The sequence below is a fragment of the Acomys russatus genome, chromosome 15 (genome assembly GCF_903995435.1).
Source record: "Acomys russatus chromosome 15, mAcoRus1.1, whole genome shotgun sequence".
NCBI classification, from domain to species: Eukaryota; Metazoa; Chordata; class Mammalia; order Rodentia; family Muridae; genus Acomys; species Acomys russatus.
The window spans coordinates 61,968,850-61,996,494 of NC_067151.1; the positions used below are offsets into that span (position 1 = coordinate 61,968,850).

Genomic DNA, 27,645 nt, shown 5'->3' on the forward strand with positions numbered 1-27,645 from the left:
CGGGGACGGAGCCCGGGCGGGCGGGACTGGAGCAGAGCCCGGGAACGGGGCGGGAGGTCCCAGGGCCCGGGGTTGGGGGGTGGAGCCGCACTTCGTCGCCGCGGGGGTGCCGGGACTCCGGCCGCAGTGCCGCCGCCATCACGGACTTCCTGTGGGACAAGCGCACGGGCCTCGCCGCCAGAACGGTGAGCGCGCGGGCTGGCGGACCTTGGGGCCGCAGAAAGATGGCTACCTCCAGACGGGCGGCGACGGGATGAGATGAAATTAGGAGTGTTGGGCTCTGGAAGGAGCAGATGAGCGAGATAGAGGGAGAGAGGTCGACCTGCTTCGGTGTAGCGGCGAGACCTATAGTAAACTTGGGGGGCAGCCTTAGAAGTGATGAGGTAGGGACAGGAGAGCGGTTCCAGACCGTGCAAAAGTTAGAGCGAGGCTTTAATACGAGCTGAAAAGTGTTAGGTAGTGTACAGGAATAGTTTGACTCTAAGGGAACTATGCTGAGTTTTCTAAGGAAGAAAGGAAGAAACAAGGTTTAGAAGTTGAGAAAGTTAGACTAGGTACGCCTTTCCAGGAAAGACCTGAGTGACTTTGTTGGTGGGTGTCCCGAAGTGAGGTGGCATTTATGTTAATCAGGATTAGGTTACCTGGGAAAATTCTCGTGCTTGCATCTTCTTGGTTCCCTGCCAGCCACTTTAGGCCAAAGCACCTTAGGTCACCTTCCTTAATTTAAAGAGGTTGGGAAGTAAACCTGCAGACCTCATGTTCTCAGCCCTGGTCCAAGACTGTCCCTGAGACTCATCTGATACAGCCTGCCCCGTGCTTTTCCTGAATTATGACAGTGATTGCACTCCGATTTTTTTTCCCCCTTTGACTGAAAAGGACTCATAAACCTTAACCAGTCCGGTTTCATTTAATGGAGGCCCAGCTGTCAACCAAGTAGTGCTGATAATAATTGAAAACTAGTAGGCTGGGCTGTAGCTCAGTGGATATGGTGGTGCTTGCCTGCGGTGCATGAAGCCCGGGGTAAACCCTGGTGTGATGAGGCTTATCTGTAATTTCTGCGCTTGGGAAGGAAGGTAGGATCTGAAGACTCTCAGGGCTATCCTAGGCTACATATCAAAATTGAGGCCAGCCTTGGCTATGTAGTCATATTTCTCACACAAAACAAGCCAAGTGTGGTCTTGTAAGCCTTTCATCCCAGTACTCGGAGGCAGAGGCTAGCAAGGTCTCTGAGTTCAAATTCAGTCAGGTCTACATAGCAAGTTTTAGGCCAGCCAGGGTTAAATTGATACTTTGTCTATGTTTGTTTGTTTGTTCTTTTTTTTTTTTTTTTTTTAAGATTTATTATTTATACAATATTCTGCCCACACATGTGCCTGCCCACCACAAGAAGGCACCAGCTCTCATGACAGGTGGTTGTAAACCACCATGTGGTTGCTGGGAATTGAACTTGGGACCTTCAGATGATGCTATTTAACCTCTGAGACCAGGCTGGCCTGGTCTGCATAGAGATTCATCTGCCTCTGCCTCCCGAAAGCCAGGATTAAAGGCGTGTGTCACCACACCTAGCGAGACTTTGTCTTAAATAAAGAAGAAGAAAAAAAAAAAAAAAAGAGCGTGGAGCCAAATGAAGTGGCACATGCCGTTTGTTTGTTTGTTTGTTTGTTTTGAGACAGGGTTCTCTGTGTGGCCCTGGCTGTCCTGGAACTTATTCTGTAAATAAGGCTGGCCTCTAACTCACAGAAATCCACCTGCCTCTGCCTCCCTAGTGCCGGCCCAGGCAGTTGTGGCACATGCACTTGGGAGGCAGAGGCAGGTGCATCTCTGTGAGTTTGAACAAACTGAGTCCAGGACAGCCAAGATAACACAGAGGAACCCTGTCTCAAAAAAAGAAAAAAGAGCCTGAGATAGTGACACACCTTTTAAATTTCAACATCTGGGAGATAGAGGCAAAAAGGACTGTGAGTTTGAGGCCAGCCCAGTCTACACAATGAGTTCCAGTACTGCCAGAGCTACATGCAAAAGCCTCATCTACTAAAACCAAAAAGAAAAGAAAAAAACTCATTTACTAAATACAAGGTGGGTGGAAATATGCAGATGGACACACTGCTTTATTTAAGTTTTACAACTTAGTGAAAATTGTGGCCAGATATGTGAGGGACAATTATGGGGCCACACTCTGATCTCAAGAACTTGCTGGTATTTGTTAACAGCTATTTGTAAAAATCCTGGTAAACTGAATTTTTGCCCTTGTGGCACGCCTAATGTAGTTGAAGAAGGTAAGATTCACTGTTTTAAGTGCCAGGTAAGCACACCTTTAATCCCAGCAGGGAGACAGAGACAGGCGGATGTCTGTGAGTTTGAGGCCAGCCTGGTCTACAAAAGAGAGTTCCAGGACAGCCATGACTATTACACAGAGAAATCCTGTCTCAAAAAACTAAAGGGGAAAAAAAAAAACCCAAAACCTAAAATAGCCATGTAAACTTTATTTTGTTTGCTTGTGAACTCAGGATGGCATAGCTGCGTATCTTAGGTTGCAGCAGAGATGAACTGTACAGTATGAGTCACACACTTGTCACCTGCTGTGAACTGTGGCTCAGACCTGAAGGTCGTCATGGAGCCATGTTTGAGGTAGAGCAACTGGATTTGACGTTCTTGAGTTTTCAACCAAAGTGTGTAGGTGGCTGTGTGGTCCATAAAGGAAAAAGTGTAGGCACAAAGCCTGTGGAGGTTGTGTGCTGAAAGGCATAAGGATAGAAGGCAGCTTTGCATCGTGAGAAGCTGGCAGCCCGGAGAATGCTTCTGAATTCTCACAACTGTTCCATTCTGCCATTCCTTCCCTTCTAGATGCCTCATCCCCGAAGGTACCATTCCTCAGAGAGAGGCAGCCGGGGGAGTTACCACGAACACTATCGGAGCCGAAAGCATAAGCGAAGAAGAAGTCGCTCCTGGTCAAGTAGCAGTGACCGGACTAGGCGGCGTCGGAGGGAGGACAGCTATCATGTTCGGTCCCGAAGGTGAGGCCTCAGGAAGAGAAACTGACTGCAGGCCACTGCTTTATTCATTGAGTGGATGTCTGTTGGTTACGTGCTGAGGCCGGTGGGCTGAGCCACTGGCTGAAGGTGACATGAGGCTGGGCTTGTACTCCTGTGGCAGAGCATGTGCTTAAAGTGTTGGTGGTCAACACCTACATCCACAGCACTTGGTGTGATGAGGCAAGGAGGGTTATGAGTTCAAGGCTGGCTTGGGCTTCAGACTGAGTTTGAGGCCAGCCTGGTCCACACAGAAAGACTCTCAAAGGGGGGAATTGGCTTTGTTTTGTTTTTAAAGATTTTATTTATTTATTATTTATACAGTACTCTGCCCCTATATGTGCCTGCAGGCCAGGAGAGGGCACCAGATCTCATTATAGACGGTTATGAGCCACCATGTGGTTGCTGGGAATTGAACTCAGGACCTTTGGAAGAGCAGCCAGTGCTCTTGACCTCTGAGCCAGCTCTGCAGCCCTGGGAAATTGTTTTTGAGGGGTGTTTTAGAGGAAGTACCTAGGGATGAGAACTGCACCCACCAGGCCTCGTGGGAATGGATCTGGGTGTGTGTAGTTCCCGGGAAACCTAAGTACTTTTTCTTTTTGAATTTTATGTGCATGAGTGTTTTGCCTACATGTATGTCTTACATTATATGCACCCCTAGTGCCATTGGCGGTCAGAAGAGGGTACGGGGTTTCCTCGCACTGGGGTTACAGATGCTTGTGAGTTTCCATGTGGGTGCTGGGAATCGAACTCAGGTTCTCTGAAAGAGCAGCCAGTGCTCTTAACCGTTAAGCTCTCTCCCTAGCCCTTTTCCTTTTGCTCTTTAGACAAGGTGTCACTGTGTAGCCCTGGATGGCCTAGAACTTTCTGTGTAGACTAGGCTAGTCTTGAAATCACAGAGATACACCTGCCCCCTCTGCTGGAGCCCTGGGATTAATGGTGTGCACCACTGCGTCCAACTCAGGGAGAATCTTTTAAGAAAGGGCTAGGTAAACTTGCCCAGTGGGACAAGAGAGTATCAGCAGGAGAAATGTCTTGGGCAGCATGGAAGCTTGTGCCGCGGACTAAAATAGTGTCGGCTCTGGAGCTCACACGGAAGCTGCTCTGTAGCAGGGTTTTAATAACGCAGTGCTGTGGAGAGGGATGGGTAGAATGAGAGCAAGGCCGAATTTCATCTGGAAACATTAGAGCGCAAACTGGGTTTGTTCCCTCATGTCATTGAAGAGGAGGAGCCCCTCCCCAAAGAGTTGCCAGTATCTTTAGGGAGGTCTTGGTGACACGCAGGTGTGGGTAAGTGTCCTCTGTGTGTCCTCATGTTGCTGAGGTGGTGCTTTTTCCTAAGATAGGACCTTGCTGCATGGTGTGGCAGGGACTGTGGCCGGGACTGACATTCCTAATGGTCTTTGTTATCAACAGCAGCTACGATGATCATTCATCTGACCGGCGGGTGTATGATCGTCGGTACTGTGGCAGCTACAGACGCAATGACTACAGCAGGGACAGAGGCGAGGCCTACTATGATACAGACTTTCGCCATTCCTATGAGTACCATCGGGAGAACAGCAGTTACCGGAGCCAGCGCAGCAGCCGCCGGAAACACAGACGGCGAAGGAGACGTAGCCGCACGTTCAGCCGCTCATCTTCAGTGAGTGCCAGCCCAGGCCTTTACTGTCCCTGTTGCTCTTGAGTCCCTCAGGGACTCTGATAAGGAAGAGTCCCCTTGTTCTCAGTCATGCTTGGGAACATGAACACTGAAGTGGGCGCCGAGTATGCCCACCCTCTTGGAAGCTCCCCGACTCCTGAGGGGATAGAAGGGCATGGATCCTTCATGCCCTCAGTGATCTGTTGGATATGTTAAGCTTGTGTTGGGAGCAGCCGCACTGCCTGCCCCCAGAGGCCTCTTCTCTTTTGATGAGGACTTTGATTTTGAAAGGCTTGTGTCTCCTGAGCCCTGGGCTCTATGGCCACTCAGCAGGCGAATTTGGGTTGGGGGACAAGGGAAGAATGCGTCTGCCTAGAAGGGCGCTTCATAGAGCATGGGGTTATGGGTAACACTGGCAACATCATCACTTTTCTGCTCTGCCCATGCCTCTCCCTGTCCTGATTTGGGTTTGGGGACTTGGGATTATGCGCCGCTCTCTCTTCTCACACCGATCCGGCCTTAGCACATCTGACGTGTTCCCTTCCACTGTCCCCCATCATCGTCTGTCCCCCCTGGCTGGGCTCCTGTGACCGGTGACCCCTCCACCACCCACCCCGTCTCCCTCCGGCCCCCGATCCGACACCTGGCTTGCTCCGACCCCCCCCACCCCCCGACAGCAGCACAGCAGCCGGAGAGCCAAGAGTGTAGAGGACGACGCTGAGGGCCACCTCATCTACCACGTCGGGGACTGGCTACAAGAGCGATGTACAAGCCGAATCGTAACAATCCTATAGCCTGTAATGGTCCCATAGCCATCCTAATGTCCCATGCCAGCCCAGTCACAGCCTCTTGTGCCTTTTCTCAGTGGTGTTGCTCATCTGGGTGGTTTGAGTTGCTGTTGAGAATTGACCTGTTGTCCACTCCCAGCTCTCATGTCCCCTGGGTTAACGGTGGTGGGAAATCACACAGGGTTTTCTTCCCCTGCGGCCATATATATATCTGTTCCCCCTTCCTTCATCTCACCCCAGGTTGCTGTGTCCTATTCTCTCTTCCAGTTCATCTCATTCCCCCCTTTTCTCCCTCTCTCTCCCCGACCCTGCTTTCTTTCGTTTCAGATGAAATTGTAAGCACCTTAGGAGAAGGGACCTTTGGCCGCGTGGTGCAGTGTGTGGACCATCGCAGGTAACTGATGGCCTGCTGCTTACTCCACGTCTGTCAGGCATGGGCGATTGTGAGGGCATTGAATCTGTTTGCAGATTAGACAGGCAGAATTCCTTAGTGCTTACCTCGCCCATTTGCTCTGAGATGTTCTCAGACCCAGCAAAGCCTCCCTGTTGCCCTGCAGGGGCGGAGCACGGGTCGCCCTCAAGATCATTAAGAATGTGGAGAAGTACAAGGAAGCAGCTCGACTGGAGATCAACGTGCTGGAGAAAATCAACGAGAAGGATCCTGACAACAAGAAGTAAGCAAGCAGAGGAGTGTGTGAGGAGGCCGAGCGTCTTTCAGAAGGAAGACTCCGAACTCGAGCTAGGCAGGCAGGAGATGCAATCATTTTTCTTCCTTTCTTAATCTTTTTATATTGCGTGCTTTTCCTGTGTAGCTCTTACTGACCTAGTACCACTGGCTGGCCTTGAGCTCACAGAGATCCTCCTGCCCTGCCTCTTGAGTGCTGAGATTAAAAGCGTGAGCACCATGCCCAGCCCATTCAACATTTGATTATATGAGAGTAGCAGACCATTAAAATAGGCCTATGAGGAGCCGGGCGTGGTGGTGCACGCCTTTAATCCCAGCACTCGGGAGGCAGAGGCAGGCGGATCGCTGTGAGTTCGAGACCAGCCTGGTCTACAAAGTGAGTCCAGGATGGCCAAGGCTACACAGAGAAACCCCATCTCGAAAAACCAAGAAAAAAAAAAAAAGATAGGCCTATGATTTCTGTAATCCACTCTGCTTGTTGTGACTTCTGCAATCTGGGAATGGCCCTCCTGTTGCTGAACATCACTATTGATGGTGCAGGCCTATAATCCCAGCCACGTGGGAGAAGAAGACAAGACAGATTGGAAGCTCAGGGCAGCCTGGGAAGTTAGTAAGACTTTTTCTCACCAGTGAAAAGAGTGCTGGAGATTATAACCCAGAGTTTGGAGGGCCAGCCAACTATCTTACTGGGTCCTAAAGTCAAACCCCAGTACAACACTCAGATGCACCCAGTATGTTCAGGGAGATGAGGCAGGAGAATCCCAAGTTTGAGACTAGGGCTGAAGATATGGCTCAGCAATTAAGAGTGATAGGATAGGACCTCAGTTCAGTTCCCAGCACTCACATAGAAGCCAGGTAGTGGTGGCGCACACTTTAATCTCAGCACTCAGAGTTCAAGGCCAGTCTGGTCTATAGAGGGAGTTCCAGTACAGCCATGGCTACACAAAGAAGCTGGATGGTGGTGGTGCACGCCTTTTATTTCAGCACTTGGGAGGCAGAGGCAGGTGGATCTCTCTGAGTTCGAGGCCAACCTGGTCTACAAAGTGAGTCCAGGACAGCCAGGGCTACACAGAGAAACCCAGTCTCAAAAAAACAAAAAACAAGAATAGCTCTAGGGGAATCCAGCACCTTTGGCCGCCTCAAAAACCTGCAGTCATGTGCACATAACTCACACACATAATTAAAAATAAAATCTTTGAAAGAAAATGTGGGGCTGGTAGTGGTGAAATACTATACTTGCCTGAAAGGCCAGATTCTAATTGAAGAAGGGCAGCAGGCTCTGAAGCTGTGGAAACTCTGGGTAATTATACAGTAACAATGTGTTCACAAAAGTTCGTGGGCTAAAATCGAATTAAGATTGCTATGCAAAGGTTTGTGAGTTTTCTGAGGCAGCTATCTCATTTAGCCCAGGCCGGCTTCTGCTGGTTCTCACAGCCAAAGACAAGGGCAACCTTAAACGCTTGTTTTGGAGGGGGGAGGGGGCAGTTTCGAGATAGGGTTTCTCAGGATGTTCTGGACTCACTTTGTAGACCAGGCTGGCCTCGAACTCACAGAGATCCACCTGCCTCTGCCTCCCTGAATGCTGGGATTAAAGACGTGTGCCACCATTGCCTGGCAACCTTGAACTTTTTCATTATCAGGAATTAGAATGTACTAACACACCTAGTTTTATGTGATAACAGGTATTAAACTGCATCTAGGCAAATACTTTACCAACTGAGCATATCCCTGCCTAAGTAAGACTTAACAAAACAGAAAGTATAAACTTGGCCACAAACTTGGTAGGAGAGAGTCTGGGGTATAGTGGCTCTTGTTTTTGAGACCAGGATGTGCTAGGTAGGAATTTCCAGGTCAGAATAGGCTCAAGTGAGACCCAGATGTAATAAAAAAAAAAGGGGGGGGGTGACTTTGGTCATTGTGAATCTACATTGTTGGAATTCTTGATGATACCTCTTCAGCAAATAGTTGCTTTTTTGTTGCTCTTTTGTTTTGTTTTTGTTTTGGTTTTCTTTGTTTTCTATTTTGTTTATTTGAGACAGGATCATACTGCATAGCCCAGCTGGCCTCTAGATTCCTGACTGCACTGATAGCAAGAGCACAGCGCCCTATCCTGTTGAACAAATAGGCTTTGTTTTCCTTCTTTTAAGGGCTGCTTATTGAGCATAGTCTCTTGCATGCCCAGCAAGTGCTGTGCTCCTGAGTCACAGCCCCAGTGCAGCGAGTGGGTTTTGAACTATTGAAGATGTTACAAAAATATGTTTTAGAGTTTGGCAGGCAGGTTTTTTTTGTTTTGTTTTGTTTTGTTTCTTCCAAAAAGAACATTCTCTAGCTGAACTGAACTTTAAGTGACAAGATATCACGAAGCCCAGGCTAACCACCAGAAAATCACTACGTAGCTGAGGATAACCTTGATTTTATGATTCTCCTACCTCCACCTCCCAAGTGCTGAGATTATAGGTTCATGCCGTCGTAACTGCTACGTGTACTGCTGCAGGTCAAACTGGAGCCTGGTGCATGTTAAGTAGGCCCTCTACCAGCTGGACTACATTCCTTGCCCTTATTAGTGATATTAACTGCCATGTTTTTATACAACTGTGGAGTCAACAACTGTGCAGTCCTTCCTTTTGGTGGGGTGGTGGGCTGTTGAGCTGTTGGGGACGTATTAGACATCCAACTCCCCTATCTCTCCCCAGCCTCTGTGTCCAGATGTTTGACTGGTTTGACTACCATGGCCACATGTGTATCTCCTTTGAGCTTCTGGGCCTTAGCACCTTCGATTTCCTCAAAGACAACAACTACCTGCCCTACCCCATCCACCAAGTGCGCCACATGGCCTTCCAGCTCTGCCAGGCCGTCAAGTGTGAGTGGGGTGGGCTGAGGCGGACTCTGGGGAGCCCTTTCTTCCATCAGCCCTCCCTGTGCTGGGCAAGCCCCTAAGCAGTCAGTTTACCGGCACACCTGCTGCTCTCTTGACATCTCCTCTTCTGACTTAACTCCGTGACTGATGTTTTTACTGTCACTGACTGCTCTTACTCCACACCCACAGCACTCAGTGTCTCTTCCTCATCCCTTCTTTCTTGGAGGAGTGCTGTAGAGCAAGCACAGAAGACTCTTGCACAGAAGTCTTAGATTTGTCTGCTGAGGTGCTCTTCACTTACACAAAACAGATGGGAGAGCTGGATCGGTCAGCGGAGCCAGCTTCAGATCCAGAGTAGTCACTCCTCTGCATCTTCAGTGATGCAGTTTTCATAAGCAGATGTTGCAGAACATCTGACAGTCACATAGATCAAACATCAGACCAAGCGAATGCTCCCACTTGAGACCCACACACCGCTGCTTTCCTATCAGATGAATTGTCTGTGTGTCTTAGATCACTGAGGGTAGAGCTTGGACCAGGCGTTTTATTTAGTTGGAGAGCAGAAAGTAGTCCCCGTAGAATCTGGGCCTGCCTCCTCTCTAGCTTTGATCTGGGTACTCATTGAGGGGTCAGCTGCTGGCAGTTACCACTAGCCACCAGGAGCAAGCCTGATCTAGCCTTCTCCCCTGCAGTCCTCCATGATAACAAGTTGACACATACGGACCTCAAACCTGAGAATATTCTGTTTGTGAATTCAGACTACGAGCTCACCTACAACCTAGAGAAGGTAAGGTGGACGGGGCTGCCCTCTGTCCGGACGGGCGGGCAGCTGGGCCGCTGGGCTTCTGGCTCCTCTCTGTGTCTTTTTGCTAGTTTCTCCCTGGCTGGCTCCAGCTGGGTAAAGCCAGTGTACCACACTAAGTAAAAAGGGAACAATTTAAGAAGACTTCAATTGAAAGGCAATTTGGGAAGGGGCTGGAGCAATGGCTCAGAGGTTCAGAGCACTGACTGCTCTTGCAGAAGTCCTGAGTTCAATTTCCAGCAACCACATGGTGGCTCCTAACCATCTGTAATGAGATCTAATGCCCTCTTCTGGCCTGCAGGGGTACGTGCAAATAGAGCACTGTATACATAATAAATAAATCTTTTTTAAAAAGAAAGGCAGAGAGAGAAAAAAAAAAAAGGCAGTTTGGAAAGTTTTCCAACAGGGTGAAAATGTCCACACTCAGCCAGGCATGGTGGCTCACACCTATAATCCCAGCACTCTGGGAGGCAGAGGCAGGTGGATCTCTGTGAGCCAGCCTGCTCTATAGACTGAGTCCAGAACAGCCAGGACTACACAGAGAAACCCTGTCTTAGGAAAAAAAAAGAGTGTCCACACTCCCTTTTTAGATGTGCATTTCTGTGTGGTAGGAAAATGGCCTGCTTACCTGCTAGGGGTCTCAGCACTAACCGTCCTCGTCACCCTTTGCTGCGTATTACACGTTTTCAGGATAGTGTACCAGACTCCCAGGTCTAGCCTTGTGGTACTCACGGACTTCCGTATTGTTTCATAGTCACTTCTTAGTCTTCCTTTCCTTTCCTACTCAAAGTACTGCCGTGAGAGCTAGGTGTGGTGGCACATGCCTGTCATCCCAGCACTTGGGAGGCTCTGAGGTAGGATTGATGCAGGCTTCAAAGCGTGCCTGGGATATGTAGTAAAACCCTGTTTTAAACACACAACAAAATGTCAGGAGCCAGATTCTCTTGGCTACACTTTTCAGAAGCCCCTTGGTCTGTGGATCTCAGTCTAACAGCTTCGTTCCCATCCGCGTTGCTCCTAGAGGCGGGATGAGCGCAGTGTGAAGAGCCCCGCTGTGCGGGTGGTGGACTTCGGCAGTGCCACCTTTGACCATGAGCACCACAGCACCATTGTCTCCACTCGGCATTACCGAGCCCCAGAGGTCATCCTTGGTAAGGGAGCCTAGGTGTGAGGGGACGTGACGGTAGCATTTCCTGAGCATCGTGACACCTCTTCCTCCTCACCACAGAGCTGGGCTGGTCACAGCCGTGTGACGTGTGGAGCATAGGCTGCATCATCTTTGAGTACTATGTTGGCTTCACCCTCTTCCAGGTAAGCGGTGGGGATGTTACTGGGCTGCTCGGTTTCCTGCTCTGCCAAGGACATCAGTCCTCCACATTGCCTGCCTGGCAGCTGGTCCCCAGTACTCCTTCCTGAGTCCTCTGCTTAGATCTATCCTTGTTTCCCAGACCCATGACAACAGAGAGCATCTAGCCATGATGGAGAGGATCCTGGGTCCTATCCCTTCTCGGATGATCAGAAAGACAAGGTGAACCTTGAGCGGGAGGGACTCAGGCCTTTCTTTCCACAGGATGTGCCTGTTACACATCCTTTTCTCTTTCATTGGTCCATCCCCAGCCCCTACTTCCACATGTGTAAACAAGGCAAACATTTTATAAAAGGGAAGCTTCTGATGCACCAACCTCCTTCCCCTCTAGAAAACAGAAATATTTCTATCGGGGTCGCCTGGATTGGGACGAGAACACATCAGCTGGGCGCTATGTTCGTGAAAACTGCAAACCACTGCGGGTGAGCCCAGCCAGGGATAAGTATTGTCCACAACCTAAAGGTTGGGGTGGTTTGCCCCTGGGGTGTACAGGTTAGGACAGGAGGGGAGGAGTGATGGAAGAAGACAATTTGAAAAGCCCGGCGTGGTGGTGCACGCCTGTAATCCCGGCACTTGGGAGGCAGAGGCAGGCGGATCATTGTTTATTCAAGGCCAGCCTGGTCTACAAAACGAATCCAGGACAGCCAAGCCTAACACAGAGACCCTGTTTTGAGGGAAAAAAAAAAGAAGAAGAAGAAGAAGATGACAATTTGATCAACAGTGGAGAAGAGAGAACAATTTCTCAGAGGCCTGACTGTGAGACAGAGATGAAAGTAATGTCCTGGGTTCTTGAGGTCAGACAGAAAAGAGTAACTACTTTCAAAGAGCTTACACTTTAATGTGGAGCTAAGGATTCATGAAGCTGACAAGGACATACAAGTAAAACTGTCTAAGTATGAAGGAGTAGTTGTGCTAGTGGGAGGGTAGGTCCAGAGCAGAAAGGTTGGTCATGACGTGGGAAGGGAGCTTTCAAGTCGCATGCACACCGAGCCTTAGCTCTTTCTCCAAAAGGAAACGTAGGGCTTTAAAGGAGGCAGGGACTCAGTGTGGTAGCACAGGCCTGGAGTCCCAGCACTGGAAGGCTGAGGCAGGTGTTCCAAGTCAGCTGCAGCACATAGTTCCAGAACAGCCTGTCTTGAAAAGCAGAGAAAGATAGTAAGGTTTGTGAGGCGCCCTGCCTTACCGTACCCCTGCCCTCCACCAGCGGTATCTGACCTCAGAAGCAGAGGACCACCACCAGCTCTTCGACCTGATTGAAAGCATGCTGGAGTATGAACCTGCCAAGCGGCTGACCTTAGGTGAAGCCCTTCAGCATCCTTTCTTCGCCTGCCTTCGGACTGAGCCACCCAACACCAAGTTGTGGGACTCCAGTCGGGACATCAGTCGGTGACAATCAGGCCTTGGGCGCCCCCTGCTTCTGTAGCAGTGGGTGTCCAGTCCAGGACACTGGTGCTTTTTTATACAAGAGAACAGAGCCAGAACTCAACCCCTCTCCCGCCCTTGGCTCCTTTATACCTGTGAATATGTGAAATAGTGTAAATATGACAAATTGTACCTACAACTCCAACCCCCTGCCTTGTATATACTGCTATTTACACTCTTCCAACCTCATCTCCCCTCGTGGATTTCGATGGGGGCAGAATGAGGTAAGCAGGTGGTGTCTACCCCATGTTTTATAAGGGATTTTGTACAGTCTTTGTGAAATAAAATGACATGCTTCATCTGGACCCCCATCCCTGGAATGTAAAGATTGAGGGCACTGGAGTAGAGCGGTGAGACCATTGCTAGCTATTCTGCATTTGGGTATGACGGGAATGCCTCTTTGTCCCACCAAGTAAGAGCCAGACTATGAACTTATATGCACTTTGTATTCAAGGTAGTGAAGATTAAAATAGATGTAATCAGGTAGAACTTGTGTGCTCTCGAGTAGTCAAGTGTCGGAAAGTAGCTTTGTCCCTGTAAAGTAAATGGGTGTGGCCATGAGGCTGTCCCCTCCAGCAGATCCATGTGGAAAACTGAGCCTCCCGCCACTGGCCAGAGCATTAAATTTCCTGTCTGTGCTGCTTTACAAGAGGCTACCTGGGATAGGTAGTTCATTCCTAGGAAGTCACGAGAAAGAAGTGCGGTGCTAGCCTGCGGAGACTGGCTGGGAGTTATCACGTGGGGCACTTCCCGCTTTGGTTTTTTTTTTTTTTTAACTAAGGCGCAGGCGCAGTTCACGACTGATGCGGGAATCTTCGCGACTCTTCCGGTTGGTTCAACCAATTGGAGCACAGAGGAGCGGGGTAGACCAGGCGCACCGGAGGGAGTTCTCAGGGCCTCTGCCGCCGCTGTACTGCCGCGGCAGGGGCGTGGAGGGCCGGGGCGGCCGGGCTAGTTGCAAACATGGCTCAGAGCAGAGACAGCGGGAATCCATTCCCTGACTCAGGCGAGCTTGACAACCCCTTTCAGGTGACTTGCGCCGGCCTTTCTGGCCAGTTTATTATTCCTAGTTCTATGGGTTCGCACTGCTATTCCCATTTGTGACATTTGACCCTGGGAAGTAGTGTTGATTCGTGGACTTGACGGTAGCTCGAGACCAGTGGGCCTGGGGAGGCTGAAGGGAAGTGGGCCCTGACCCTGTAAAGAGCGGGTTCTTTCTATCGTGTACGGTGATGGACATGAAGGCAAATGTTGGGGACAGCGGCGGGATACTGAGGGCTCAGTGCTTGGAGCCGCGAGCAGTTTGGGGAAGTTCCTAGGAATTTACTGGGCACCGATTGCCCACTGAGCCCAAGTCTCTGCTCTCAGGACCCAGCTGTGATCCAACACCGGACAAGCCAACAGTATGCCACACTTGATGTCTACAACCCATTTGAGAACCGAGAGGTGAGCAAGTGGAAGAGCAGGGAGAGGGGTGTGGGCCAGAAGCCTGGGGTGTGCATACTGGGGACTTTTATTTATTTATTTTTTAATGCAGTGAAAACATGAAGTGTGTTTTTAACTCCTCATGAGACGTCAGCCAGCCAGGGTAAGCCTAACCTAGGGTAAAGGAGCCATCTAGTTTTGAGCCAGTCTGGGGAAGACCTGTTTGAAGAGAGTCAAGGTTGGGGCTAGTCAGAGTTGAGAAACCTGTCAGGTATGTGATCAGAGAGCAAACCATTAGGGGAGCAGTAGAAGGCATTAAGGGAGAGGAGAGCTAGGGCGATGTAGCTTAGTTGGTAGAGTGCTTGCCTACCAAGTCCTCGCCAGGAGTATTAGAAGTGCAGAATCACACTGGGCTAGTAGCAAGTTGGAGACCAGGGTGGGATGTAGAAGAGATAAACATGTTTTTTGTGTTGATCCCAACTGTGGCATTGGGAACAGACTAGTGAGAGAGCAGGGTGTTTTTCCACTTAGAAGTCGAACCACTTCTGGCCGGGCGTGGTGGCGCACGCCTTTAATCCCAGCACTCGGGAGGCAGAGGCAGGCGGATCGCTGTGAGTTCGAGGCCAGCCTGGTCTACAAAGTGAGTACAGGATGGCCAAGGCTACACAGAGAAACCCTGTCTCGAAAAACCAAAAAAAAAAAAAAGAAGTCGAACCACTTCGTGGGGGAGCTTGGATGTCGCCAGCTAAAAACATCCTAGTAGAGACTGTGAGGGGAGATACATATATGAGCCCATAACGGAAGCTTGAGGGAGGACTTGGGATTGGTTTGGCTGTTCATCAACACTTCAAGAGAGGCTCCTAGAGAGAACTGCTCCAGGGAACGCTTCAAGGCTTTGGGCTCTGGCTGAGGCTGGTGTTCCAAGTTCCAACAGCAGCCTTGGGTGAATTGCGGGTTTGCTGGGGGCCTGCTGACTACGCTGGAGAATCGTTCCTGGGAACTGATATACTTAAGGTTTCATTATTGTGTTTTTTTAATCTCCTTTTTCTGTTGTTTGGGTTAGTTGGGTTGTAAGTGAGGTACGCGCTGTTAGTGAGCTCATAATAAAGTGTAATTGTTAAGAAAATTGAGCCTACAGTGAGATGTAGGAGACCTTGTGTCAAAAAAGAAAAATAAATAAAAGCCTAAAGGCTAAGCTTGTTGCCCAGGCTAAAAACGTGAGTTCAGTCAGTTCAGTGCCCCAAGAACAATGTGATGGAAGGGGAGAGCAAATCCCCCACGATGTCCTCTGACCTCCATATGCACACCATGACTCGAGAGTGCGTAAACACACACACACACACGAACTCTCACACATGAGTATATAAATGTAATTTTTTAAAAGATTTATTAATTTATTATTTGTACAGTATTCTGCCTGCCAGAAGAGGGCACCAGATCTCATTATAGATGGTGTGAGCCACCATGTGGTTGCTGGGAATTGAACTCATGACCTCTGGAAGAGCAGTCAGTGCTCTTAACCACTGAGCAACCTCTCCAGCCCCTATAAATGTAATTTTTAAAAAGAGAAAAGTTAAGAGGTGGCACATGGGTAAGTGTTTTATGTGTTGTGAGAGCGTTGGCCGTGAGAGGCTGTGGCCGTGAGAGACTGTGGCCAGAACTGCTACAGCTCCTGGACGAATCGGCCAGACAGAGTGCAAGTTCTAGACCAGCCCAGATGCCTGTTATTTCAGAAACGAAACCAAACAAGCAACCAGGTTTCTAACTTGTAGGGAAGAACTGCTCACTTGTGTGGTAAGTTTTGGTTGCAGAGATTCTTGGGGTTTTTTATTGTTGTTGTTTCGTTTGTTTGTTTAAGAGAGGGTTTCTCTTGTAGTCCTGGCTGTCCTGGACTCACTTTGTAGACCAGGCTGGCCTCAAACTCACATCGATCCACCTGCCTCTGCCTCCCCAGTGCTGGGATTAAAGGCGTGCGCCACCATCCCCAGCTGCAGACAATTTCAAGAAGGCTAGGTCACTGTTGCAAGGGACTAGCTTAGATGATCTCTCGGTCTTGTCTCCTGCAGCCCCCACCAGCCTATTCGCCTCCTGTCCCAGCCCCAGCACCAGCACCATTGCCGCCACCCTCAGCTCCCTCTGTCCAGTCCTCAAGAAAGCTCAGTCCTACAGAGCCCAAGAACTATGGCTCCTACAGCACTCAGGTAAAGAGGGTGTGCTGGTGCTAAGGGAGGAAGAGCTGGTGCTGGGCCTGGGAATCACACCTGCCTCTCGTGCCGAGTAGGCCTCAGCTGCCGCGGCCACCGCCGAGCTGCTGAAGAAGCAGGAGGAACTCAACCGCAAGGCCGAGGAGCTGGACCGCAGGGAGCGAGAGCTGCAGAACGTTGCCCTGGGTGGCACAGGCAGTAAGTGCATCCTGCTTAGGGTGAGAAAGAGTGCTTGACAGTTAAACATCAGGAGCATGGATTTATCAGTCAGATTGTTAAATATGAATTTACTTATAGTTGATACTGCTTCTTAGCCATGAGCTCATAACATAATGGGTGGTTTTTAAAGATTTATTTATAATATTTTCAATTTTATGAGTGTTTTGCCTTGCATGTATGTAAGTATACCATATGAATTCAGTGTCTGTGGAGGCCGGGAGAGGGCAACCAATCCTCTGGAGCTGGAATTATAGGCTGTTGTAATCCCCCATGTAGGTGCTGGGAACCAAACCCTGGGCCTCTGTGAGAACAGCAAGTGTTCTTAGCCACCGAGCCATTTCTCCAGCCCCTTGGGTAGTATTCTTAGAAATCCAACTACTGATACACGCCCCAAGCACCTGGTACTTTATATTGAGCACTTCTAAAATGTTCTTCTCATCTTACAAAGTAGGGAATTGTGAGGGTTTAATAAAATTCCCTACGCGGGGCTGGAGGGATGGCTCAGAGGTGAAGAGCACCAACTGCTCCTGCAGAGGTCCTGAGTTCAACTCTCAGCACCCACATGGTGGCTCACAGCCATCTGTAATGAGATCTGATGCCCTCTTCTGGCCTGCAGGTGTGCATGCAGCAAAGCACTGTCTATACAATAATAAATAAAAGCTTAAAAATCAAAACAAAACAAAATCCCCTATGCAAAGTTCTTGGCAGGTTCCTCAGATGTTTCAAATAATAACTATTTGTTTACTATTATTTTTCTGCTCTGCTCTGTTTCTGTCCTGCCTCAATGGCCTCCTCAACGTGGGGTCATAGGCAGGCACTACCATGCCTATTTTCTACCCTTGGACTTGTGATTGAGAGGGCTTAGGAGTGGAGGGAGCGGGGAATGTGTTGCTTGTTGATTTGCATTCATTTTGAGGTCTTCTCCCTGTTTGTTGTTTGTCTTGTTTTGTTTTTCTGGTGTGTGTGTGTCTTACAGCTCGACAGAACAACTGGCCTCCCCTACCGTCTTTTTGCCCAGTGCAGCCTTGCTTTTTCCAGGACATCTCTATGGAGATCCCCCAAGAATTTCAGAAGACAGTGTCCACCATGTACTACCTCTGGATGTGTACGTCTGGGAGACATTACAGATAGAGCTGTTGACTGCCCTAGAGCCCTCTCTGAGAGGAGATTTCAAGAACCTTTAGGCTCACTACTCTCTGTTATTGTATATGCGCTCTTAGGCTGGCCCTTCCTCTGTCACCGTGCTTAAATGTATTTTGAATTCTTGCAGTTTTTGCAAAGAGATCATGGCTGATGTGTGGGGTTGATTCTCCAGGGCATAGGCCCTGTCCTGTCCCTCTGCTGCCACATTTGGTGAGGGCCACTGGGGAGGTATATATGTGACAAGCTTCATTGCAGTCCAGAAGGTCCTTCACCCTGTCCCTCTGCCCCTCAGGCAGCACTTTGGCTCTCTTCCTGAACTTCCTCGCCTGCCTGGCCAGGTTCTGTGTGGATGCCAGCAGTGGCTCAGGCTTTGGGCTGTCTATGCTCTGGCTCCTCCTCTTCACACCCTGCTCCTTTGTCTGCTGGTACCGCCCGATGTATAAGGCTTTCCGGTAAGTGAGGAGGGGTGGAAGGTCTGCAGTGGGTTCCACTGCTGCTCCTCCAATCCGAATTTTCTAATTTTCCCACACTTTGTTTTTTTTTTTTTTTTTTTTTTCCTCTTTCTCTCTCTCTGCAGGAGTGATAGTTCATTCAATTTCTTCGTTTTTTTCTTCATTTTCTTCGTCCAGGATGTGTTCTTTGTCCTCCAGGCCATTGGCATCCCAGGGTGGGGCTTCAGGTGTGTGAGCTGCCGTCTGTCTTCACCTCTTCCTCCCACTCTGGGCAGTTCAGTTATGGGATAGGACATGTGGGCTTTTTCCTTAGAAGAGGCTGAATTAACAAGAAGTCAGGACATTCCTTGGCTAGAGAGCCCAGACAGTTGTAGAGAAGCCAAAGCTGAAAAGAAATCTTCCTGGGAGAGGCCATGTCACAGTGTTTGAAAGGACAAGGGAAGCCAGGCAGTGATGGCACACACCTTTAATCCTAGCACTTGGGAGGCAGAGGCAGGCGGATCTCTGAGTTTGAGAACAGCCACAGCCTGTTCTACAGAGTGAGTTCCAGGGCTACACAAAGAAACCTTGTCTTGAAAAAATGAATTTTTTTCAAACAAGGAAGAAAAAAAAAAAAAAAAACAAGGGAGCACCCTTAAATGAGAAGGATCTGTTCTGAGAGTGCCCGGAGAGCTAGGAGCTAATGCTTCAGAAATGAGTGTGAAGAGAATAGACTGCATCGGGCAGTGTCGCTGGGCGGAGAGCGTGTTCTCAGCGTAGCCAGCCACCTCCTCACCGCTGCCTCCTTCTCCCCGCAGCGGCTGGGTCTGTGCTCTGGTGGTGGTGAAAGGCAACCCCGCCGTGGCTGTGCTCATGCTGCTGGTTGCACTGCTCTTCACTGCCATCGCTGTGCTGGGAATTGTGATGCTGAAGCGGGTGAGGGGCTGGGCGGGGCTGGGGGCGGGGGGTGAGATCACGGGTCCCTTGGGGGTGCGGAATGGAACATTAAGAAGGCACTGGGGCAGGGCAGTCAGAGAGGCGGGGCTACCTACTAATGGACACCCTTGGGTGGGTGAGTTTGTATGTTTGGAGGGAGTGCCAGCCCCAAGGGAAAGCGAGAAGAGGAGGGTGCTGTGAGTGGTGGTGTCCGCCTCGGGTACGGTGGGAGGCACTTGCCTAGTTTTGTAATGTCTGCCCTCTTCTTGCAGATCCACTCCTTGTACCGCCGGACAGGTGCCAGCTTTCAGAAGGCCCAGCAAGAATTTGCCGCTGGTGTCTTCTCTAACCCTGCAGTTCGAACAGCTGCAGCCAATGCAGCTGCGGGGGCTGCTGAAAATGCCTTCAGGGCCCCATGATCCCTACTGGGGTGCCCTGGCCCAGCCACCGTGCAAACTAAGATAGCCCCCTATCCCTGGAGTCTCTGGGATTCAGAGGGACATCACCACTTGGTTACTTCTATGGAGCTCTTAATTCCATGACTCTAACCGACTTGGAGGTGTGGGAAGCCCACTGTGACTCAGTCATTACTTGCCTTTATCTCCCATCTGGCCACATTGCTGTCACCTCTCACATACCCCAAACCCAGCTTCCCTCTGCTGTGCCAAGGATGTCTTCTTCCGTTATTTAAATTAAAAAAAAAAAAAAGTGTAACTGAAACGCACCCATTTCCTGGATCTTAACTGGAAATTAGGCTGTTTGAAAGTGTGGAGTGTGGGGCTGGAGTGGAAACACATCACATTGTCCGCAGGAGGTTGCACTGGGCAGGGTGGAGCCGGATGGATGATAGGCCCGGAGATATCAGGGAGCCCCAGCCTGGCTTGCCACCCCCTTTCCATTAATAATGAGCAGCCACCTTTAATGAGAACTCTGCATCCCAGGAACCTGAGGCGTTGGGTAGGGCGGAAAATGGGCACAGAAGTGATCCTCAAATGGCCAGGCTTCTGGGCGAGGCTAGGGATGGAGGAGGGCCTCTCCCTATCTCCTCCCCTCCCCGGGTTTGCTTTCGGACTACAGCTCCCGGGATGCACTGCACCACCCACCACACCCCTCCTCCGCACTACGCACGGGTCCCCATCCTCCTCCACAACCTGACCTGCTGCAGCTGGAAGAACTAAGGAAGCAGAGCATGGTGGGGAGGGGAGCGGGCCTGCGACCCTGGAGACAGTTTCCGCGGCCTCTCCCCACCAGGCCAAACGCACGTCTAGTCCCTGCATGCAGACCTTTGCCCTCTTCTGTAGACTTCGCATACCCCTCGCTTTTGCCCTCCCTACCCTTCCCTGGGCTCCGGAACGCTGGTCTCTCTGTCTGGGATCAGCCCTTCTCGGCACCCCTCTTCATTAAGGAAATGCAATGAGCCGGTGCCCCCGCGTCCTCATCGCTGCCCTGGGCACGGTACCCATCTGGTGGTGGGGAGGGAGCCCCTCACTGTCCCTTCGTGTCGCCCCTCCTTTGAGCCTCCCTCCAGTTGGCGTCCCTGGGCGATGCCCTAGAGGACCTAGCCAGGAGGTGGGCTTTACAGCGAGGGCGCTGGAAAGGATAAAGAACCGGGCCTTGGGCGCCTCTGAGATGCTCCCAAGTTTCAAGGGGGACCGAGCGAGGTGTGGGCAACCGGGCGGCAGGCATGATGCCTTCGCCTAGTGACTCCAGCCGCTCGCTAACCAGCCGGCCTAGTACCCGGGGCCTTACCCATCTCCGCCTCCACCGACCCTGGCTGCAGGCCCTGCTCACCTTGGGGCTGGCCCAGGTGCTCTTGGGCATCCTGGTGGTAACCTTCAGCATGGTGGCCTCCTCTGTCACCACCACCGAGAGCATCAAGAGGTCCTGCCCATCTTGGGCTGGGTTCTCGGTGAGTTGGATACAAAGACCTCACAGTACTGGGGTGGGAGACGCTTCCCAGGCCCCACCCCTCCTCACCTGCAAGCCCACATGCTTGTCTTTCCTTCCTCTCCGGGTCCTCTCCCTCCTTTGCGGGGCTGGGCGCATCCTGTGGCGAGGGGCTCACTTAAGGTGCTTCCCCTGCCGGCCTAAGCCTGTGCCCACTCTGTCCCTAGCTGGCGTTCTCCGGGTTGGTTGGCATTGTGTCCTGGAAGCGGCCATTCACTCTAGTGGTAGGTGCCAAGGCCCGATGCCCACTGGGAGGCAGGTGCCCAACCCCAGAAGGGATAGATACCCTTTACGTCCTCAGGAAAGAAATTGACTTTCCAGTTGGCGCTAGGCTGGCAGGAGGTGTCTGTCAGAAGACAGTGGTTCGTTCTGTGGGGAAGGTCTCGGCCCTCAACGGACACCCTCTTTCCCCCAGATCTCTTTCTTCTCCTTGCTTTCGGTGCTCTGTGTCATGCTCAGCATGGCTGGCTCTGTTCTCTCCTGTAAGAATGCTCAGCTGGCTCGGGACTTCCGAGAATGCTCCATGGTGAGACTTGAGGTGGGAGACCCGGGAAGAACTGGTTAGGGGAGGTGTGAGGGACCCCCGAGTTTGCTCTGATGCAGGCTGCCTTGCCCCTTCCACTCCCACACAGGAAGGGAAGGTCTGTGTCTGCTGTCCCCCTATCCCGCTGCACAGACCCTGTCCCGAGTCGGGCCAGGAGCTGAAAGTTGCCCTTAACTCCACCTGTGATGAAGCCAGAGGGGCCCTCAAGGTGAACACACCCTCCCCCAATCTTCCTTTTCCCCCTTCCTGGGGTTCTCAAAGGCTCAGGTATGTAGGGTTTACCCTTCCCGGTCTTTACTCCTTCATCCTCCCTTCTCCAGAACCTGCTCTTCAGTGTGTGTGGGCTCACCATTTGTGCTGCGATAACCTGTGCCCTCTCTGCTATCGTCTGCTGTGTCCAGATCTTCTCCCTGGATTTGGTGCACATGGTAAGGAAGGAGCCAAGGCCCAAGCAGACAGGTGTGGTGGGAGCCGGGGCTGTTTCCTGGGCTGGGGCCTGCCACACATAGCTACAGGTCTGGATTTTAAGCATGGGGCTCTGGGTCACCTGAGAATATTAATGGCAGGGATGGCTAGGGCCAAAGGGAGAGAGAGTGAGGAAGACTGGATGGACTGAAATCGGGATGGTCCTACATGGAGGTGGGGACAAAGGATGGATGGTGACAGGGAACAGGTGACAATTACAGATAGATGTGAAACTAAAAAGGAGAGATTGATGCGTGGGCAAAGGCCTTGCTGGAGGTGCAGAGTGGGGGCAGGTTGAAGGAGGTGCAGGGTGTGGTGGAGGAAGGATTGGAACTGGATCTTCTTGATGGAGGTAGGGCTGTAAAACTAGCAGAAAAGAAAGAAATTTGAAACCAGGCTTGCTTGCTCCCTAGCAGCTGGCCCCTGAGCGCTCAGTCTCAGGCCCCTTGGGGCCCCTGGCTTGTACGTCCTCGCCCCCAGCTCCTCTTCTACACACCATGCTGGACTTGGAGGAATTTGTCCCACCTGTGCCACCACCACCCTACTATCCTCCAGAGTATACCTGCAGTTCAGAGACGGATGCACAAAGGTAATACTGGGTGTGATCATACTGGCTGGAGGGGGCGGGACCTAAGGAAGATGATGGGGGCGGGGCCTGGATTGGTGGGGAGGCATGGCTGTGGAGTAGGAGTTATTTTCCAGGCCCTGATCCTCTCCATCATCTTGCCAGCATCACGTACAATGGCTCCATGGATAGCCCAGTGCCCTTGTACCCTACCGATTGCCCCCCTTCCTATGAGGCCGTCATGGGGCTGCGAAGAGACAGCCAGGTGAGGAAAGGGCTTGGTGCAGCTGGGAACAGCTTATAGCACCTGGAAAGCATATTGAGTTTTTTTGTTTGTTTTTGTTTTTGTTTTTCTTTTTTTTTTTTTTAATAGTTTATTTTTATTTTATGTGCATGGGTGTTTTGCCTACGTGTGTGTGTGTGTAAAGGTGTCAGATCTTGGAGTGACAGTTGTGAGCTGCTATGTGGGTGCTGGGATTTGAATCTGGGTCCTTTGGGAAAGCAGTCAGTACTCTTAACCACTGAGCCATCTCTCCAGCCTCTTGTTTTGGTTTTTCAAGACAGGGTTTCTCTATGTTATCTTGGCTGTCCTGGACTCACTTTGTAGACCAGGCTGGCCTTGAACTCAGAGATCCGCCTGCCTCTGCCTCCCTGAGTGCTGGGATTAAAGGGGTGCGTCACCATGCCTGGCTGGAAAGCATCTTCATAAGGGTACCAACAGTCCTCATAATCTCTCTAGCACGCCCACTGTCATCTTCGATCTACCTCACAGCTGCTGTGGTGGGTGGGAGTATTTTTCTATTAAAGATGTGCAGCTGGGTATGGTGTTCACTCTTGTAAGCCCAGCACTGCAGAGGCAGACGCAGCAAGTGCACAAGATCAAGATCGAGAGCAACCTGGTTTTCAGAGAGAGTTCTAGACCAACGAGGTCATCAGTGACCCTGTCTCAAGAAAGAAAGAAAAATAAAGGAAACCGATGCCCTCATAAGTGACTTAAATGAAAGCTAACTGTAGTGGCATATGCCCATAACCATGGCACTTGGGGAGTAGAGGCAGCAGGGCTAGGAGTTCAAAGGCTAGACCCTGTCTCAAAACAAAACAAAACAAAACAGCAACAACAAAATAAACCAAACAACTGAACAAAAACCAACTAACTCATGCAGAGTGACAAAGCTGGTCTGGAAGCTCTGGTCTCCAGAGCTTTTTCCAGTGCATGGGAGTGGTCATGTCAGTGTGAAAGACTGGACTTTTGATCCTGTGTCTTCTGCAGGCCACCCTGTTTGACCCTCAGCTTCATGATGGCTCCTGTGTCTGTGAGCGGGTGGCCTCCATTGTGGACGGTGAGCAGAGTGGATCGGGGTGGACAGAGGCAGGGTGGGGCCATACAGAGGGAAAAACAAGGTTTAGTTCAGCTGATGGTTTGGAGTTGAGGACGGGGCCTATCTGTCTCCTTGAGGATAAAGCTGGAGTCAGAGTGTCTCAGGAAGAACGGCCACCCCTCCTGCGATGCTACCTAGCTCTCCCTTGCCACCCACAGTGTCCATGGACAGCGGGTCCCTGGTGTTGTCAGCCATTGGCGACCTCCCTGGAGGCTCTAGCCCATCAGAAGATTCATGCTTGCTGGAACTCCAAGGCTCTGTGCGCTCCGTCGACTATGTGCTCTTCCGCTCCATCCAGCGCAGCCGTGCAGGCTACTGCCTTAGCCTGGACTGCGGCCTGAGGGGCCCCTTTGAAGACAGTCCCTTGCCACGGCGACCCCCACGGGCTGCCCGTTCCTATTCCTGCTCTGCTCCTGAAGCTCCACCCCCACTGGGTGCCCCCACAGCTGCTCGCAGTTGCCACCGGCTAGAGGGCTGGCCGCCCTGGGTGGGACCTTGCTTCCCTGAGCTGAGGCGGAGGGTCCCCAGAGGAGGAGGAGGAGGCAGCCGCACAGCTGCACCCCCTCCTGCCCGAGCCCCAGCTCGACGCTTCAGCGATAGCTCAGGTTCCCTCACCCCACCCGGGCACCGGCCTCCTCATCGGATACCCCCTCCACCTCTGCTGCTGCCAAGGTCTCACAGCGACCCAGGCATCACCACCTCCAGCGACACTGGTGAGCCACTCCCTCACCTGGTTCGGGAAGGGTAATCCTCTAGGATTGGGACCAGGTGAGGTTTCCGCAGTGCCCTTCCCGAGCGTTTACCTTGGTTTTTTGAAACCATTTTCACAGCCCCTCAGCCTGGGCTACAGAACCATTGTTATAGCAACAGAGCAATCAGAAGCCTCAGCGAGTTACTAAGAGATAAAGCGAAGTAGTTCACAGCCACACAGAAAAATACCTCAACTCCCATCTGGTGACCCTAAGCAGAGCTAGGGAGGCTACGGCAGTACAGATCTCACCTACTTACATCATACCACCATCGAGTTAAAGGCTGTCATGATCGCCCCTTGAGTCCCCTTGAATGGTGACAGGAGTGTGTCTCACAGGACAGTGGGCGGCGGGAGGAGAGCTGTCTTCTGATAGTACTTTCACACGGCCCTTGTTTCTCCTCCCCAGCTGATTTCAGGGACCTTTATACCAAAGTGCTTGAGGAAGAAGCTGCCTCTATCTCCTCTGCAGACACAGGTCAGGCATGTGCCGGGCAGCTGGAAGGTGTGGGGTCACTGAGTGGCCCACACACATTCCATGTTCTTTCTCTGCAGGGCTCTGCTCTGAAGCCTGCCTTTTCCGGCTAGCCCGCTGCCCTTCCCCCAAGTTGCTCCGTGCTCGCTCAGCTGAGAAACGCCGCCCAGTGCCCACCTTCCGGAAGGTTCCCCTTCCTTCAGGGCCTACACCTGCCCACTCTCTAGGGGACCTGAAAGGAAGCTGGCCAGGCCGGGGCCTGGTCACTCGTTTCCTCCAACTGTCCAGGAAGTCCCCAGACCCCGCGGGGACTGGAGCGCACGGATACAAGCAGGTAAGTGTTCAGGACACCAGAGAGCATCCCTGGGAAAGCCTGGCGCTTTAGCTTGGCCTATACTGATGCCTTCTCTCCTGTGTCCCTTTCCAGGTGCGCAGGAACCCATGGGGACGACCAGGTCGGGAGAGCCTCCATCTTCGCAGCTGTGGTGATTTGAGCTCTGGCTCCTCCCTAAGGCGACTCCTGTCTGGCCGCAGGCTGGAGCATGGCATACGCCCACACAGCCTCAGCCTCAGCCTCAATGGAGGCAGCCGGGAGACTGGGCTCTGATTTGGGCTTGTCACAATGAACAGACCCGGATGAGTGCTGGAGCCACTGGCATCAGCTGGTTGGGACCAGGAGACCTCCGCAGCCCTGTGCTCTAGCTGGCTCAAAAAGAAACCCCGCTGTACACTCTCCTAAGGTCTTCCTTTCCTGCCTGCCTTTGGGGGGGGGGGGGGGCTCCTGCCGCTTGCCTCTGTCCCTCTGCACAGCAGAGCTTCTGTCCTGTGCTGCATGGGTGTTCAAGCTGTGGGAGGTCACGCCCTGCTGCTTACAGCACTGACAGGAAAATTAACAGCCTCCCCCAGCATGAGAGCGCCTCTTTCTGATATTCTTTGGCACTGTGTGGGGGTAAGGGCCTGGGTGTTTTAAAACAGGTGACTTGTGCCTTGCCTAGTGGTGGTGAGGCAGGCAAGGGGACACATGAGTCTAGGTGGCTCTGCAGCTCAGCCACCTCTAGCTGCATGACCTTGGGCAAGTTATTTAACCATAATTGCCTGACCTGTAAAACATTGTGAACATGAATGTTTGTAACTCTGAGTAAGCCTTCAATAAATTTCAATCTCTCCCTTCGTTCTTGGACTGTTTCATTATTAAAGCAGTGTTAGAAACCAGGTGTGGGGCTGGAGAGACGGCTCAGAGGTTATGAGCACTGACTGACTGCTCTTCCAGAGGTCTCGAGTTCAATTCCCAGCAACCACATGGTGGCTCACAACCATCTATAATGAGATCTGGTGCCCTCTTCTAGCCTGCTGTATACTTGCAGGTAGAACACTGTAAATAAATCTTAAATAATAATAATAAAGGTGTGCACAATCCTGCAGAGTTTCAAATCTACTTAAAAAGAAAGAAAGAAATCAGGTGTGGTGGCGCACGCCTGTAATCCCAGTACTCGGGAGGCAGAGGCAGGCAGATCTCTATAAGTTGGAGGACAGCCTGGTCTACAAAGTTAGTCCAGGACAGCCAAGGCTACACAGAGAAACCCTGCCTCGAAAAAACAAAAACAAAAAACTGGAGTTTATTAAAGACATTTCGGGGCGGCAGGGGCGGGGGTGCTGGGATTAAAGGCCTGTGCCACCTCACCCTGCTATTAAAGACATTTTTAACATAGGTTTTTGTTTTTTGTTTCTGAGTCAGGGTTTTTCTAGATAGCCTTGGTTGTCCTGAAACTCACTCAGTAGACCAAACTGGCCTTGAACTCACAGAGATCGGCCTGCCTCTACCTCCCTAGTGCTGGGATTAAGGGCCTGCACCACTGTACATATGTATGGATGTTTTGCCTACATATATGTCTGTGTACCAGGTGCATTCCCAGTGCCTGCAGAGGCCAAGAGAGGACTTCAGACCCCCTAGATGGTTGTGAGTTGCCATGTTAATGCTGGGAATTGAACTCATGACCCTTGGATGAGCAGCCAGCGCTCTTAACCACTGAGCCATCTCTCCAGCTGCCCCCAAAACTTGAATCCTTCATTCTTCTAGCTCCACTTCCCAAGCCCCAGGATTGCAGTCCAGCGCTATCATGCCAGCTTTGCAAAGTCTTTATTCATCTCTGCCTGTATTTCTTTTTTTTTTGGTTTTTCGAGACAGGGTTTCTCTGTGTGGCCTTGGCTGTCCTGGACTCACTTTGTAGACCAGGCTGGTCTCGAACTCACAGCGATCCGCCTGCCTCTGCCTCCCGAGTGCTGGGATTAAAGGCATGCACCACCAGGCCCGGCTTGTATTTCATTTCTTAACTGCAATCAACTAAGATATATCACCAGCCTTTCTTTCTTTCTTTTTTTTTTATTTAAAGATTTATTTATTTGTTATCATGTATACAGTGCTCTGCTTGCATGTACTCCTGCAAGCCAGAAGAGGGTGCCATATCACATTACAGATGGTTATGAGCCACCATGTGGTTGCTGGGAATTGAACTCAGGACCTTTGGAAGAGCAGGTGGCATTCTTAACCACTGAGCCATCTCTCCAGCCCTCAC

General features: G+C 51.2%; 3 protein-coding genes across 15 annotated transcripts; all 3 read left to right on the forward strand.

Moving 5' to 3' along the window:
• The first annotated feature begins 20 nt into the window (after positions 1–20).
• On the forward strand, positions 21–12,969 carry Clk2 (CDC like kinase 2). Of its 4 annotated transcripts, none has more exons than XM_051157519.1 (13): positions 21–185; positions 2,845–3,014; positions 4,446–4,674; positions 5,349–5,436; positions 5,787–5,853; positions 6,017–6,133; positions 8,838–9,004; positions 9,694–9,788; positions 10,825–10,954; positions 11,032–11,114; positions 11,252–11,331; positions 11,501–11,591; positions 12,374–12,969. In XM_051157519.1, exons 2-13 carry the CDS (start codon positions 2,845–2,847, stop codon positions 12,557–12,559), a joined length of 1,503 nt encoding a protein of 500 aa, XP_051013476.1. In that variant the 5' UTR covers positions 21–185; the 3' UTR covers positions 12,560–12,969. The 4 variants fall into 4 exon arrangements, with proteins under 4 accessions (XP_051013476.1, XP_051013477.1, XP_051013478.1 ...); XM_051157520.1 differs by having other exon boundaries at positions 5,352–5,436; XM_051157521.1 differs by having other exon boundaries at positions 4,449–4,674.
• A 459-nt stretch (positions 12,970–13,428) lies between these two features.
• Scamp3 (secretory carrier membrane protein 3) lies at positions 13,429–19,666 on the forward strand. Its single transcript, XM_051157523.1, has 9 exons — positions 13,429–13,620; positions 13,960–14,037; positions 16,083–16,217; positions 16,298–16,418; positions 17,416–17,544; positions 17,875–18,034; positions 18,160–18,261; positions 18,832–18,949; positions 19,222–19,666. The coding sequence occupies exons 1-9, from the start codon at positions 13,555–13,557 to the stop codon at positions 19,366–19,368; spliced, it is 1,056 nt and encodes a 351-aa protein (XP_051013480.1). The 5' UTR covers positions 13,429–13,554; the 3' UTR covers positions 19,369–19,666.
• A 128-nt stretch (positions 19,667–19,794) lies between these two features.
• Positions 19,795–26,237, forward strand: Entrep3 (endosomal transmembrane epsin interactor 3). Of its 10 annotated transcripts, none has more exons than XM_051157508.1 (12): positions 19,795–20,858; positions 21,064–21,120; positions 21,312–21,422; positions 21,529–21,648; positions 21,761–21,868; positions 22,319–22,494; positions 22,594–22,735; positions 23,741–23,810; positions 24,008–24,562; positions 25,007–25,075; positions 25,153–25,406; positions 25,500–26,237. In XM_051157508.1, exons 1-12 carry the CDS (start codon positions 20,634–20,636, stop codon positions 25,677–25,679), a joined length of 2,067 nt encoding a protein of 688 aa, XP_051013465.1. In that variant the 5' UTR covers positions 19,795–20,633; the 3' UTR covers positions 25,680–26,237. The 10 variants fall into 10 exon arrangements, with proteins under 10 accessions (XP_051013465.1, XP_051013467.1, XP_051013468.1 ...); XM_051157510.1 differs by having other exon boundaries at positions 25,186–25,406; XM_051157511.1 differs by having other exon boundaries at positions 22,636–22,735.
• The last annotated feature ends 1,408 nt before the right edge of the window (positions 26,238–27,645 follow it).

What these genes read in the sequence shown, in the direction of transcription:
- Clk2 (XM_051157519.1), top strand. Translation starts at nt 2,845, where the DNA reads ATGCCTCATCCCCGAAGGTACCATTCCTCAGAGAGAGGCAGCCGGGGG. An exon ending in GGACTGGCTACAAGAGCGAT is followed by an intron (nt 5,437 to 5,786) that starts GTACAAGCCGAA and finishes CTTTCGTTTCAG; the next exon opens with ATGAAATTGTAAGCACCTTA. An exon ending in CAGTGTGTGGACCATCGCAG is followed by an intron (nt 5,854 to 6,016) that starts GTAACTGATGGC and finishes GTTGCCCTGCAG; the next exon opens with GGGCGGAGCACGGGTCGCCC.
- Scamp3 (XM_051157523.1), top strand. Translation starts at nt 13,555, where the DNA reads ATGGCTCAGAGCAGAGACAGCGGGAATCCATTCCCTGACTCAGGCGAG. An exon ending in ACCCATTTGAGAACCGAGAG is followed by an intron (nt 14,038 to 16,082) that starts GTGAGCAAGTGG and finishes TGTCTCCTGCAG; the next exon opens with CCCCCACCAGCCTATTCGCC. An exon ending in ATCCCAGGGTGGGGCTTCAG is followed by an intron (nt 18,262 to 18,831) that starts GTGTGTGAGCTG and finishes TTCTCCCCGCAG; the next exon opens with CGGCTGGGTCTGTGCTCTGG.
- Entrep3 (XM_051157508.1), top strand. Translation starts at nt 20,634, where the DNA reads ATGATGCCTTCGCCTAGTGACTCCAGCCGCTCGCTAACCAGCCGGCCT. An exon ending in AAGCCAGAGGGGCCCTCAAG is followed by an intron (nt 21,649 to 21,760) that starts GTGAACACACCC and finishes TCCCTTCTCCAG; the next exon opens with AACCTGCTCTTCAGTGTGTG. An exon ending in TCAGAGACGGATGCACAAAG is followed by an intron (nt 22,495 to 22,593) that starts GTAATACTGGGT and finishes GCTGTGGAGTAG; the next exon opens with GAGTTATTTTCCAGGCCCTG.